The sequence below is a fragment of the Neofelis nebulosa genome, chromosome 15 (assembly GCF_028018385.1).
Source record: "Neofelis nebulosa isolate mNeoNeb1 chromosome 15, mNeoNeb1.pri, whole genome shotgun sequence".
Taxonomy (NCBI): Eukaryota; Metazoa; Chordata; class Mammalia; order Carnivora; family Felidae; genus Neofelis; species Neofelis nebulosa.
In genome coordinates this window covers 31,897,052-31,912,814 of record NC_080796.1, presented here as the reverse complement: position 1 = coordinate 31,912,814, position 15,763 = coordinate 31,897,052, and the positions used below count along the sequence as shown (strand labels likewise).

The 15,763-nt window shown below is 46.8% G+C and overlaps 1 protein-coding gene across 11 annotated transcripts in view; it reads right to left on the bottom strand.

The window, feature by feature from the left end:
• The window catches only part of RGS8 (regulator of G protein signaling 8), a 167,657-nt gene that overhangs the window by 60,846 nt on the left and 91,048 nt on the right, over nt 1-15,763 (bottom strand). For 6 of the 11 annotated variants that reach the window (XM_058701566.1, XM_058701571.1, XM_058701568.1 and 3 more), the window contains one exon: nt 3,370-3,443. In XM_058701566.1, the coding sequence (XP_058557549.1) occupies nt 3,370-3,443 (74 nt within the window). The other 5 variants (XM_058701574.1, XM_058701575.1, XM_058701573.1 and 2 more) reach the window with 5 other exon arrangements.

The following is a 15,763-nucleotide window of genomic DNA, read 5'->3' as shown; positions in this document are numbered from 1 at the left end:
ACCGTGGCAGCTCCTCGCATGCAGAGCAAAGGTAAGTGGGAAGGGTTTGGGGTAATCAAATCAGGACTTTGGAGTGACCTAAAAGGGCACCGCCACATGCACACTGGTAACAATTTGCCACAGAAATAGTCCTGGAGAAGTTATTTTCCATGTGGAAGGGAAGTTCTTCCAGCCTGGCTTTCCCTTCCCCTGTTTCACGAATCCTGGACCTGGGCAGAGACATTAGAAGCCATCCAATTCGATCTTTTCCTTTCACTCCACATGGGTTTTCATCCCTGTCCCAGCTTCTCCAACAAACGTCAACTGGGATGGTATTATATTTGGCAAGGGTGGACATTTGTATTCCACAGCCCATCTCCGAGAGCCTTTTAAAGCTGGAACATCCAAGTTCCCAGAAATATCCCCTCTCCTGCAGAAAACTGGGTCTGCACGTCCTATGTTCCCACCTCTGATCTCAGCCAGGCGCATTATGAAGCCATCGATTTTGTGGCATTTTAAAACATTAGTGCTAGCCATTCTATCTCCGGCGATGGTGAGCATGTTATGTCCACTCACTCTTACAAATCACAGGGTGCTCTGACACCAGGCCATGTGAGCAACTGATTAAGGGCCCCTGAGTCACCACATTCCATGAATTCAAGTAAAGGTCTTGCTCTGGCTGCACCAAGGCCAAAACCCAACTTTCAGGGAGTACATTCACTCCTCGGTGCCCCAGAATCATCAATCACATAATAGTCAGGTCAATGCCCCCGAAGAGCAATTAAGAGGACTTCAAAAAATGGCAAATCCACAAAAGCCATCTAACCAAGTTTAGCAGGGGCCAGTGTACAGGGTATACTTGTTACCAAGACAACGGTGATTCTCCCAAATAGTTTGCAAAGATCTTCCACAAGATATTCTTTGGGGCCAAATGGTTTTGATTTTCCATCTTGTGTAGCTGAGACCTGAATTATAACCCTGTTAGTTAGGTCTGAAATAATGGGAGCAGAAGTGAGAGTCAAAGGTTAAGGTTACTTAAAAACAACAACAACAACAACACAAAACCAGAAATCAAAGCTTGCCCTCATCTCTCTTCCCTGTTCCAGTACCTTATAGAGGTTCCTAAATGGTTCAGTACAAGCTCATGCACAGTCCCACCCCATGAGTCCCACCAGTCAATAGGAGGGGTCGGCGCTAAGGCAGGTCCCGTTTGCAAGGCCACAACTTTGCAAGAAGCACCCAGGAAGGACAGCATGGTCCACACAGATGGCCTGGGGCTGGATGCAAGTGGACCACCCGTGGGATTAGAAGGCTGGGGCAGGCTCAAACAGCAGGGGAGAAAGGGGAAAGGGACAGGCGCGGGAAGACAGGTTAGCATCATTACCTGCGTGGCATCAGTAAAGCGGCCATGCAGGCACACGCTTACGGTTAACCCTCTGGCCGGTGTGCAGGGACGTCAGGGCGGGAGATAAGACTGCGGGGCACAGGGGTAAATCCCTCTCACGTCCTCTCACCTAAAATCAAAGAATCTGCTGTAAGAGGGGGGCCACCCTCTCTTATCTGACTGCGCTACAAATCCTCTTGGATGGCTTTCCGCTGACAGAATACCTTCCCACACACAGCCCGCTCCCCACAAATGCCTGCTTGTCCTGAGGAAGGGTGACCAACTAAGGATGAACAGGGACAAATTGCTAGGTGGCTCCTACATCCCCAAAACACAGCCCATCAACAGTGAAGTGGGGCACATGCCCCAGGGGAGGGAGGCATGGGCCTGGCAAGCCAAAAATTACCATTCTCTTTGTCTTACTCCGGTGGGGCCCAAGTGAACAGCCAGCCAGGGGTGGGGAGTGGGTGGTCAGTGCTTGTTCTAGAACTATTTGGCTGCCTCTCTGATTCTTGCCTTCCTCTAAGGATGGGATGCAAGGAGCCTTGGGAGGGTATAAGCAGGAGGAAGGGTGAAGGCTCATCGAGCACTGTCACGGCATAGGCTTGCTCCTTTGCAGGGATCACAGGCACAAGCTGACAAAATGAATATGCCAACCTCTCTGTCTTGCCCACGGGGAGGCTGCCTGACCTTCCTCAGCCTGGGCACTGGCCTGTTCCCGACCTGAAGCAGGGAGGACATCAGGAAAGGGGATACTGAGGCTGAGGGCTCATTGACTGATCATCTCTCTCTCCTGAGGGTCCCACTCTCAGTACTTCAAACCCTTTGTTCCCACAAAAATGACAGGAAGAAACACGTGAAGAGAGCAGCCTATCCATAAAGGGCTCCCCCGGGGAACCCTGACACCAAACATAGAATCCATTTTAAAAGAAACCTAATTTAGATAGATAAGGTCCCCACTCGATCTCACTCCATGTAAGTTATTTTGATATTACACGGAACATTTCAACAAATACTTTTTGAAATACCGTCTCGAATAATACCATAATTAATAAAATTAAAAGACTGCTTTAAAACCAAAGTAAAAAATAAATAAATAAAACCAGTTAGACTTTGTGTAAAAGCTCATCCCCAGGTGACTGAGCTTAGATCATGTTCCCTGCCAGTGAGGACGTCTCCTTCATCCTTGTCCTAATGGTGCGCACACCTGCCTGGCCAGAAGTCAGGAAATCGAAGCTCTTTGCAGCCTTAAGGTTCTCCTACAGCTGCAAGAAATCACTGTTTGGGGCACCTCTGCCTCATTTCCTCCTGCTTATGGGAAACAGCCACAGAGGACGGGAAGCCTGTGCCAGGGGCCTTCATTACTCTGGTGCTGAACAGAAGCAGGGACTGCTCCCCACGTACATGGCAGGCAAGGTCATTGGGGGCAGGTGTTACCAGGCCTCCGGTCACTGCCTTGCCTCTCTTCCCGTTCCCACTGCTAGCTCCTACTGGCTTGCCGGGACTGCTTCCATGCCTGCCTCTCTCCCTTCCAAATCCAGCACTGCCCACCGCTGCCCCTCGGACCTTCCACCATCCTTTTACTCGGCTCAGCCTTGGATTCGATTAAATAAGAATCTACAGGACACTCTGGCCCCCGCTGCCTGCTTCACCCCAGCACCTTGGGACTCTAATTCCATTTGGCCCTTGACTTCTAGGGGACAGAATTCGGGGTTACCAGAGCCCAGACAGGCCTGCGGCAATGTGCCCTCTTAGGTGGACACCAAGTTACAGGTGACTCTGAGGCGGACAGGATGGGACATAATGGAAAGAGAGGATACTCAAGGAAAAAACAAAGGTTAAAAGCAAAGAGCAATGATTTTTAAAGAGGGGAAGAGAAACGAAGAGTCTCAGCAGGGAGAAAGCAATCAATATGCATGGAGAGGCAGGTTAATTAAATATGGATAATGCAATCAGCCCACATGGGCACCTTGAAGAGGAAAGAGAAAAGCAAAAGCCATACTCACTGTCTTTGACCGGTCCTCATGGCCTGCAGGTCTTTGCCAACTGGATGGTCAGAGAGGCTGCAGGTTAAGGAGTTCTGGGGAAAGAGTAGATCTTTCTTTTAGCAGTCAGATCCTCGGTGGGTGAAGAACATGTGTGCATGGATGCACAGGCACACTCGTGCGTGCACACACATATATACACACGCATGCACGCTGCACGCACAACACACCTCCCACCACTCGAGCCGGGCAGCAGGCGGCCCCGCTGAAAGCTCTTCTCTCTGCTTGTCACATCCAGTAAATACTGAAGCAGCCTACACCCAGCGGGCGGCGGCTCAGCTCCCGGGCACAGTCTGCACGCCCATCCTCATTGGCAGGATGCAGGAGGTGCCCCTGAACAGAGCTCGCCTGGCACTCCTCCCGTACCTTCCTCTTCAGCCTCACTAACCTGCTTCCCTGCTCCTCTGGCTGCAGCTCAGGGAGAAGTCCCCACAGCCCAAAGCTGCCTCCCTCTGCACCCAGAGGCTGTGCAGGGGGCAGCGAAGCCGTAGGTATTAACTCTTTCCGGCCACCAATGAGCTGAAAATCAAGTGTCCAGGAGGCCCTCTTCTAATGAGCTCTGCTGCTGGCTGAAGGCTGGTTGCTGCTCAGGGAGCAGGGAGCATAAAGATCTTGCCCCAGACAGCTGCTGACAGCAGGAGCGAAGCCGAATCAAATCTCCTAATGAGCCAGGAGGAGGGGGGCTGTCTTGCTGGGTGTGATGTGATGTGATAAATGCAGAGAGCAAGAAAGCTACGGGGCAGGTCACACATCTAAATTCCACCCCCTTTCTCCCAATTTCTATTGTGCTTCACTACCAAGCCAAGCCACACAGCCCTGAAATTACCCCCTCTGCCACATCTCAGCTGTCCCCCTTACTCTACGAAGGCACTTCTCCCCTGTCTGTCTCTACTCCCACCCCCCAGCACCAAACACACCATCACTCCTGACTTCTTAATGAGAAATTTCCACCTCTTCTGCCTCCTTAAAACATGTATATTTCCAATTCTGCTGGCTTTTCCTACAGTGGAAATTCACCTCTCTCCCTCATCCATCACCTAGCAACTTCCCCCTACTTGCATTTGTTATGGAGTGAGACTTTTCCCTTTGTTCTGCCCAATCTGCACATTATCCCTATTTTTCTGTCTTCTGCATTTTTTGTCCTTCCAAACCACCTTACCCACATGGACCTTCACACTGTCTGGTTCAGTTCCAGAAGGAGGACTCCTTCTTCCTGCCTTCCTGCTTGCCCTAGTACAGTAGTTCTCTGAGTATCCACCCCCCCCACCACCCTCCACCAGCAGCTGTCAGCATCACCTGGGAATGTGTTAGAAATGCAAATTCTCAGGCCCAACCCCCAGACCTACAGAATCAGAAGCCCAAGGGATGGAACCCACTCTCCCAGGTGATTCTGATGCATGCTAAAGTTTGCAAACTGCTACCCTGGGACAAAGCTGACCTTCTCCACATTCTACTCTAGTCTCTAAGGCTGGATCTCTTGCTCCCACTCAGGAACTAGCTCCAAGCATACTGAACCTTTGCCGCAAGTCATATCGGACACCTAGAAGGCAGCATTTGCTACAGGCAGCAGAAATCTCTATGGAAGGTGATGGCTTTATAATAAAAATATTAGATTCCATTTGTTTAACCTTTCATAATGTAGAAAGCATGTTCGTGCATTGTTTCTCAACAATCCTATTCCATAGTCAGAGTATTAATCTCCCCAAGTTACAGATGAGAAGATTGAGGCTAGAAAAGGTAGCATGCCTTTTTCTAAGTGACACAACACGTCAGGGGCAACTCAAGGACCAGACTTGTTTTCTTAGAACTCTTACAGCAGAGCTTTCCCTACTACGTCACGCTGGGACCGAATCCCTGGCAGGTCTGTTGGTGCAGAACCCATATTCTCGCAGTGATAGGAGTATGCCTCAAGCACACACTGACGACAGGATGAAATAAAAAGTCTGATGCTGCCTCCACAGTGACTCATTGTCTCTCTCTGGAAATGTCCACAGTGTGCCTCTGTTAGGTAAATGGAACTTCGTGTTATAAAATGATATGCAAGATGTTTTCCATTCCTCAAAATCCCTGTCTTGAACCCTGACGCTATCTGGGGTTTAGAATTTAAGCATAGGGGGTGCCTGGGTGGCTAAGTTGGTTGAGCGTCTGACTCTTGGTTTTGGCTCAGGTCCTGATCTTGCGGCTTCGGGGGTTCAAGCCCCGCATCACACACACTCCATGCTGACAGCAAGGAGCCTGGTTGGGATTCTGTCTGTCTGTCTCTCTCTCTCTCTCTGCTCCTTCCCTGCTTGCTCTCTCTCTCTCTCTCTCTCTCGCTCTCTCTTGCAAAGCAAACAAATTTTTGAAAAAGAATAAGAATTGAAGCATAAAGAGAATCCTTTGCTTCTAGACATCTTCTTGATACATGGCAACCATAAGAAACAGGTTCACATATAAACTGTGAATACGGCCCATTGATAAGCACTTCCCTAATCCAAGAGAAGTTATTCCACAAGGTGGATCCTCCCCGATTCCATGCATACAGCCTTTTTTTAACAAGCACTCAGTATGTGCCAGACATTGTGCTCAACGTTGCACCGCTGCTGTCTTATTTAACTCTCACAACAAACTTACAAGGCTGACATTTTTATCGTCCCCATTTTACAGATGGAGAAACAGAGACAAGTCACTTAAAAGTGGGAGAGCTGGTGCCTGATACCAAACTTCCTGTTTCCAACCCTTGCTATGCCCCTTGCTTTTAACACAAAGGTAGTATCATCATGGGACTCCTCTTCTGGTGCTAAAATTGTGAGATAAACGCCTCCTCCAAGTCCCAGGCTGCCGCATCTGGCATCCAGGATTGAAAGGCACTGAGGAGTTAGGGCAGGACTGCAGATGGGCCCAAGTCTCACGTGGGGGCTGACTAGTATTAACTTGGCATCAGAATCTTCAATTAGCCATTGGAGAAATGATATAGTCCTAGGAAGTCAATAAGCCAACCCAAGTGTTTAAGGAAAGATAGAATCATTAATAAAAATGTAAGGAACAGCAGGAATATAAAGAGCTAGGACATGCATCTAACATGAGTAAAAAGAAAAAATTAGGGGCACCTGGGTGGCTTGACCAGTTACGCCTTGATATCAGCTCAGGTCACAATCTCACGGTTTGTGGGTTTGAGCCCCTCATCAGGTTCTATGCTTACAGCACAGATCCTACTTAGGATTCTCTCTCTCTCTCTCTCTCTCTCTCTCTCTCTCTCTCTCTCTCTCAAAGTAAATAAATAAACTTAAAAAAAAAAAAGAAAAATGAAAACTAGTCCAAACTTTTTTTTTAACCCAAACATTCCTAAGCATCAAAGTGTAACTACACCGTACCCTAGTTTGAGAAGCATAGACCTAGTACAGGGTCCCTCTCAGGGGAGGACTCTAACTTAATCTTTCTTCCTATAGAGGCAGGTACACTAGGCATTCCAGCGAGGGCAGGGTGGGGGGCTCAGCAGAGCGGAGGGGGTCCACATTCGGGCATGGTCTCCTCTCCTGAAGGAGAGAGACAGGGAAGGGCACGCAGGGAGGGGTAGTAGTGACAAAGGCACTCACCTACTTGCACTGTTTCCCCGGGGTTAGAGCCCTGGCCCAGGAATACAGAGCCCTGGATTCTCTTCTGGTCACTGCTCCTGAGTTGCTGGCTGCAGACTCAGCATAGGACATCTCAGCCGGGACACAGGGTTTTTCCCAGGAAAACAGGCATCACAAGCCCTGCTCTCACTCTGAGTTTCTCACTCTTCCCTGCCCCTCTCAGCTCTTCTCCCTCTCCGTTTGTTCCTCCTGGGAAACCCAACCTCTGGCAACCGTGCTTCAGTCCTGCCTCTTTTCCAGAGGACAGCCAGACAACTCCATCCCCCTCAGACTCTGCAGATGCAACTGTGTCCGAAACAACCTCCTTTCCCTCCAAATCCTCCCTTCCTGCTGGGCTCCCTATGCTTGCTCATGACAGTGCTCTGTCCTAGCCCCAGGGTAGTGAGTATAGGTATTTCTGGCTTCTTTTTCTCTTGCCCCGTTGAACTGATTTTTAAAACTTCTTATTACATTTCTGAACTATTTCTTAACTTTATCCCCTCTCATTCATTGACACTGCCGTTCAGAGGTCATTGGGCACCCAGCTTGGTGCATTCCTCTTCCACTCCCTCCTAAGTAGCTGATCTTCCTGCCCCCATTTCGATGCCGCCCCCCACCCCCCATAAACCTCATGGCGCACTACACTACCACCAGAGTGACCCACTGAACAGGTACCATAAAGTGAATCGTCTCTATAGTCATTTTCGATGGGCTTCATTGTGGCAATGTGTCCTACCTGACATCCTGACAATTTGGTCCCATTTGCCTATCTGGTCTTGTATCCCATTGTGCACACACATGTGCCTGATTCCTCTGCTGCCTCCTCTGCCCAGAATGTTCCCCCCACACCCTGGATCTACCCTCTTAATTCCCAGTTCCTTCTCTCAACCCAATACCTCCAAAATAAAAATTCTCCTTTCCAAAGCTTTTTCAGAACACCCTCAATCAGAAAAGGAATCCCTCCATCCCAACACCACCACATTGCCGTGTGACTCTGACAGCCCCCATCACAGTCTATAGTTTATCCTTGTGATTTATGTTTTCTGATCCTCCCAAATGACTACGTGTTCCACAAAGACAGACTCTCTGACTTACTCCCCTTGCTATCAATTCTCATTGCCTCGTCTGAAGCAGGTGTTTAATAAATGTCAGCTGGATTTGATTTTGAGCTCATAAAAAAAAATTCTGAAAAATCACCGAGGATTCCTTATGGCGCAAACACTTTGGACTACCACAGTCTCAGGGTCAAGACTGCAGTCAGCCTAACACTAACGACGCTCAGGGGCAGCAGCATGGGTATTTGCAAACTATTGTTCCCAACAGTGCAGTCAGGGCAGGGTGGAATTAATCAAGAGCAAAAGGAGCACCTGGCATTGTCACACAGGCCACAAAAATGTAATTAAATTGAAGATAAAGGGAATTACAGTCTGCAATATAATATTTTTAAAAGCCATGTTAGTAGAGGAGGAGGTTTACTGCCAAATGCCCCCTGTGTGTTTATTTAATCAACATACCACCTAAGACAGTGCCACATTAAAAGCTTTTAATGAAACAGTCATTCAGATATTAGATTTGAATTCTGGTCAGCATGCTAAAGCTCTTCCACAAATCTTTTAAAAGCAATTTCCACTCTGTAGCTTCCTAGTAACAGCAGAAACATGAATCAACATATGCTGCATTGATTTGGGGTTTCCATGGAGACTGGAAGGACACAGGGAAGGGAAGGACAGAAAGAGGCCACTCGGCCCAAAATTCTACTTAAAAAAAAAAAAAAACGTCTCGATTTCATCCCTCTGAGTATTAGCAGCCTCATTTCCTGCTCATCAGTTCAAGCATCCAGATATTTAATTTGTAATAAGTCTGCTCAACTTCTCACGAGGAATATCAGAGGGGATGCGGAAAGAAGTCAGCAGTCAAAGGTGTGGGCCCATGAGGTTTGCACAGAGACCCGAACGAGCACAGGATCTGGAATGAGAAGAAAAGACCTCTGGTCCTAACTCTGCGTTAACTAGCTCCATGACACTCACTACCCTAACTAGCTATGTGGTCACTAACATCATGAAGATAATGGGAATTACTGTCTGCAATATAATATTTTTTAAAAGCCATGGTAGTAGAGGAGGAGGTTTATTGCCAAATGCCCCGTGTGTTTATTTAATCAACAGAGCTTTGAATTTTGATTTCTTCTCCCATAAAACACAAATGAACTGTCCTGTTTATTTTTCAGAGTGGCTATAAGAAAGAAAAGGATCCTATAAAGGATCCTATAAAAAGGATGTGGGAAGGAAGATGCCTTGCAAATTCTAGTCCACTGTATGCCCTACCACAGATGGTCCCCGACTTATGATGGGTCCACCTGAGATTGTTCCCCTTATGACTGTGTGACTTTGCTGTGGTGAGAAAGGGACACACATTAAGTGGAGACCAGACTTCGTGTTTTGCATTCTGCTCTTTTTCTCAGGCTGGTGATACGTGGTAGGATGCTTGCTCATGATCCTGCACAGCGGCAGCCGCGAGATCACAAGAGTCAACAACTAATACCCTTACAACCAACCTGTATGCTTACAACCATCCCGTGTTTCACTTTCAGTGCAGTACTCAATACATTACATGAGATGTTCGACACTTGATTATAAAATGGGCTTTGTGTTGGATGATTTTGCCCAACTGTAGCTAAAGTAAGTGTTCGGAGCATGTTTAAGGTAGCCCAGGCTAAGCTATGAAGTTCGGTAGGTTAGATGTATCAAATGCATTTTTGACTTAGGATATTTTCAACTTATGATGAGTTTATCAGGACATAACCCCATCATAAGTCAAGGAAAATCTGTATTATACTTGATGATACTCTGGACTTCTCTTTAAATAGAATTTTGCCAGGGGTGCCTGGGTGGCTCAGTCAGTTAAGCATCCGACTTCGGCTCAGGTCATGATCTCACAGTTCGTGAGTTTGAGCCTCGAGTCGGGCTCTGTGCTGACAGCTTGGAGCCTGGAGCCTGCTTTGGATTCTGTGTCTCCCTCTCTCTCTGTCCCTCCCCACTTCACACACTCTCTCTCAAAAATAAATTAAAATGTTGAAACAGAATTTTGCCAGCAAGTAAGTATATACGTCTTTTTAAAAAAATCGCTGATTTAGTGGGGAGTATACTGACCTGGAAAAAAGAAAAGTGGGTTGGACAGGCCTGAGTTTCAATCCCTACTCTGTAATTTTCCAGATCTGTGACTATGGGCACGTTACTCCTCCTGAGTCATTTTCATCACAGGTAGAATGAAGATAACAGTACCAAAGCTGTAGGCTTATTAGAGGATTGTTACATGGATTAACCGAGTGGCTCGAGCAATGCTTGGCAAACGGCAAACGGCAAATGAGTGTGTAATGTGAGCCACGATCATTAGCCGTCTCGTCTGTTTCGTCATCTGTAAAATGGGAATTAGGATTCCTACTACTTCCCTACTTCACATAGGGGATTACTTGGATGACATCTGCCCACTATTTGATACACTGTTCGGGAAAATGCCCTAAATGAATACAACGTTGTTATTAAAATATTCATGTGTACTACCTGCTAACCGAGATGACACAAAAATGTATGAAACACGTTTGTGAGGCTTTTCAAGCGTCTTGGTGGATAGGGGGTTACATGTGTCTCTGGTACCTTTTTCATTCTCTTTTGTTCCTCTTGAGCTCTCATGTGTCTCCTTACCACTCACTGAGCCTTTTCTGTCCTCTTTTCTTTATTCACTATTGTTATGCTTCTCCTTTTAAGTGTATCTAGAAGGAATTTTAAAATTAAACTTCAGAAACTTTGGAGTCTAATGCAATTGTTCCTTAGGCCTCCTAAAATTAAATGGTACACCAACACGGGGCAAAATGACACAAAATGAGATGTTATAGGGATTTTAGGAATTATAGGACTGTTCCTCCAACAATGGTCACCAGTGTTAGATGTGTGTGTGTGTGTGGACACACACACACACACACACACACACACACACATCTATCTATCTATCAACCAAATGCAATATGTGGAGTTTATTTTCGACCCTGATTCAAATTTAAAACCATAAAATATTACAAGAAATTTAAGCACTGATTAGATATTGATATTAATGTGATATTGAGGGTTTTTTTTCTTAAGCAACTTATTATATAGAGATACATTCTGAAATATTTAGAGTTGAAATAATATGTTATCTGGGAATTGCTTCAAAATCATTTAGGGTGGATGGGAGTGCAGGGTGTTGAAGCTGGGAGGTTATACACAGGTGTTCCCTGTTCTATTCTCTTGTGTATATTTAAAATTGTGCATAAAACTGTTTTAAATAGTGTGACCACTGACAATATATGCTTCAGTAAAATAAGCCTATGAAGTGTAAACTATTAGTGCAAGAAAACTGAAATACAGAAAGAGGCAATTTGAACAGGAATTGATTTCCTGTATTGTAAGTTTTCTTTCCCACGAATAAATCCATTTTCAGAAAAACCTTTTATTTGACTTCTATGGAGCAGTTGCCAAAATTCATAGAGGTTTCGAGGGGGTATGAGTCTTTGTTATCACCTACAGAAAGTAAACTTTAAAGACTTTGCCCAAGGTCACATTTCGTAAGGCATGGTCAGAACTCCAGCCCAGAGCTCCTGGGGTGGAATCCTGCCATATCCTTTCTTCCCACTGCTGAGCTGCCCATCTCCACATCCAGAATCCAGGACGGTAAGTAAGTCTTGGATCAGGATACAAATGACGACCTGTGTGCTTACCTCCCCAACCCTTCTTCATTCCTATTGTAACCTCAGCCTCAAACAGTGAACTTGGCTTTTACAAACTAGCTTCCCATTGGCCAGCTGGCTTCCATGAAGGCAGCTGAAGGGTGGGAGTCCACAGTGGAGGCAAAGAGAGGGCTCATGCAACACACACAATCCTTCACACACCCCTGCCCTGATCTCCTGGTTCACCAAGATAATTGAGGCCTCAGATATGAAGTATCTCAAGCCCTTTCCCTGTCTCATCCCCTGCGATTCTAGCCACACTTACACACAACTTTTCTTCCTTCCCACCATTCATGGATGTGTCTACTCAAGGTAAATCCTTCCTCCTGTGGCCCTGAGCCCCTCCTTCCCATCTGCCCTGCTTTATCAACCCTGTACCTTTATTCTTTCCTTCTCCCATGTTATTCTATACTTATAAATAAAAATACTCTTTCATTACAAAAATATTCTCCCCTGGGGTGGGAGGTTCCTCCTTTTGTCAGCAAAGCTCCCTGAAAGAATTTCCTGTTTCCCCACTTCCTATCCCTTCCTCCATCCTTTGCAGTTTGGTTTCCATCCCTACCGCTCCCTTGAAAGAGCAACTTCCATATTGTGAGGTTCAGTGGTCCGTGGTCCTTGTCCTCATGGACCTCTGGGTGCATTTGCTATGGTGGTGATTTAGTTTTGGCACCTCCACCCCCTCGACCTCCTTGGTCTCCTTTGCTGGCTCCTCCTCTGTCCACTCCATAATGCTGACATTCTCCTGCCCTCTAACCTTGGTTTCCTGCTCTTCTCTCTTTAAATGCTCCTTGGGCAATCTCATCCTTGCCTGTAGTCCCAACTACATTGGGTATACTGACCACTTCTGAATATTTTCCTCTCATTCTGGTCGCTCTTCCAATCATATAGATTCTTTACAGCCCATGGGTTGCTGAACATACCCGTCAGGTATCCCACAGGCACAACAAATAAAAATATGTCTAATAATTAACCATATCATAGCCCCTTCTTCTCCTGACCCATTTTATCCCCCACCCCACCCCCATCACCTTACATACACATACAAATCTTCCTCTGGAATTCCTGGTCTCAGTTTCTGACACCACCAACCACTGAGTAACTCAAGCCAGAAATAAGGAAGTAATTAGACACTACTCCCTTTTCTCTTATCTCCTATAGTCAACCAATTACCAGATCTTACTGGTCAAATCTCCCTCATCATTTTCACATCTGTCCCCTCCTCTCCATCCTTACTAGTACTGCCCTGCTACATGTCCCACTTGTTCATCCCTGGTTCTTGTCCTCGTTGTCTTTGGTATCTGTGATCAACCTACCCCCTTAATTTCAGCTCCATTTTGCAGCCATAGTAACCAGTTTAAATCACAAATATGACTACATTCACTTCTCCTCACAACCTATAAGCCCCCTGGCCTATGGATAAAGTTAAACATCCTAACACATGAGCTCCCCAAGAGCCGGGTCCCACCTGCCTCGAGGGCCACCCACCACTCCCCTGGTTTGTTTTTCATGCTCCAGTGACTCCATGTGGTTCACAATCTTGAGCGCATACCACAGGCTCCACATCTCTGGGCCTCGTTCATGCCTTCTCATCCTTCAAATTGCACTTCAGGACCACTTCCTCCAAGCAGCTTCCCCTGCACACCCAGATTCCATAAGTGCCCTACCATGTGCTCCCAGACATGCTTCTGTGTATCAGAACATGGCCTGATCTGGTGCCTGCAACTCTCTTCTACTAATCAGACTCTTAGGTTCATCAAGGGCAGGAAAGTGTATTCATTCATTCATTCATTCATTCATCCATTTATTCAACTAACATTGAGGCATTTCCTGTGTGCCAAACAATGTACCAGGCAGAGTACATTACCTGTGCACATTATGTAAGTGAAAGCTGTATTTTCCATCTCTACATCCCCAACACCACGTACAGTGCCTGGCACCAAGAAGATGCTCAATAAACATTTGCTGAACCAGCCAGCAGACAAGTGAGTGAGACCATGTACAGAGTCATAGAAATGGTACAGGCTCCAGGATCTGGTGACAAGGGTCCACGTTCCAACTCTGCCCATTCATTGCTGGGTCATCTTGGCTGAAGACCTTGCTTTCTTATCTATGAAATCAGAATTACTAAGGCAATGCCAACCTCCTGTTTTACTGTAAGAATTCAGTGGGATATATAAGCAAACATGGATTGTACATTATTCAGTCTCATGAAAACATGAAGTCACACTGACGGTGTCAGTCACAGAGCAGAGGCCCAACACCAAATGGGTGTGGGGATGGAGGCTGCAGAGGAAGGGGCAGCAGGCCAGAGAGAGAGCAGCAGCAGGACCTAGTTTTCAAAGCCCTGGGGCTGTGATGTAAGCACGAGGGACTGCCACAACTGAAGTGTGTCTCTCTCCTCCTATCTTGTGGTGCCAGGGCGCTGGCTATCAATCTCTTCCCCTCCTTAGGCAGTAACAAAAGCTTTACCATTTGCCATCAGGGTCTACAGCTGTGGGCAGAAGGCAGCTTCGGCCCTCTCCCCTCCTCTGAATATAAAACAAGCTGTTTCTAATCCTCCATTTTCAATGACTTCAGCCAATGGCTTTCACCAGCTCCATTCTGGCCAGTCACTTAGAGTCACGCAAAAAGGAAACTCCTCATAGCCATCAGACCAGGGGCGGGCTCTGGTGCAGCAACAGTGGTAGAAATCAGTGGAGTGGAGCCCCGGCCTCCTCCAGGGACAGCTCTCTCACTGGGATCTGCTCCTACCTTCACAGAGCCCTCAGGGAAAGGAGGCAACTTGCTTTTGAGCCTGTGCTGGGCGCACATTAATGTCCGCGCTGGGGGCAGGAGGAGGCCCCAGGGCTGTGTGAGTGCACTCTGATGCACAAAGATGCCGAGCAGATTCTAACACTTTTCCTTGAGAGACAAGGCCTGGTCGGAAGAGGCCCTCTTCCTTCGAGGACCTTTTGTTGAAAAATCAGAAGCCTTTTGGAAATTCCATACACAGCACACTAGCAAAGGACCCGATGAGAAGGCTGAAGCTTCCTGGCCAGTGAAAAACATCCTAATCCCTGAGGCGCAGATGGGGAGCAAAGGAGCACTTCTAGCATCTCTGGAGGTGTAGATGTGTGGACCAAGAGGAAATAAAAGAGCACAAAACAGTCTGGGATAGGATGGGCAGCACAAAAAGTCTAAGCCATGAAGCCATCACACAAAACAAAGCTTACATTTATGTGGCACAATCACAACCTACAAATTGCTTTCACTTCTCTGGCTGAATTTGATCAGTTCTTAACCTCCTAGCCTCAATATGCTCTGGGAAGTCGAGAGGATTAAACAGCATCATGTAGGGAAATTACCTAGCAAAAGTGTCTGGCACATCTTGGTAGCTGGGAGCTACCATTATTCCTTCTAGTGGATCTCACAAAAACCTTTGGAAGTAAGCTGGGTGCTGATTATTGTGCCCATTTTACAGACTACAGAAGCAAAGTTGTTCAGTAGCCCTGCGTGAAGGGCCCATGGTAATTCCATTAATGGCCCTAGGGAGACTTGAACCCAGGACCACCAGGGCTTTCCCTACTCTATACAACATTTCAGCGTGAACAGATCTTCATCACTGAGATCCATGTTTGGAGGCTTTTGTTAATGGAACTATGATGGGATTTGCTCAGCCATCCATCCACACTCTCACTCACTCCCCTAGGAGTACCTGGCATTTGTGAAATGGCTATCATAGCTAAGGAACCATGATCTTCAGGTCAGAGTTAACTGACCCATGAAAGAAAGACCTTGGCTTCAGTATCAGACTTAATCCAACCAGACACATATTATGAGAAAGTTTTGCAATTCTTTGTGTATTAGGCACTGGGTGAATTTTTTTTTTTAAGTGACTAATGGAGCCGGTCCCCAGGGGTGGCTTAGTGACGCCTGGACACGGTGGACTACAGGGCTGTCTACATACTCTAACAGCCCTGTTCACCCCAGGCCCATGGACCTTCTCTAGGAAACCTACTCT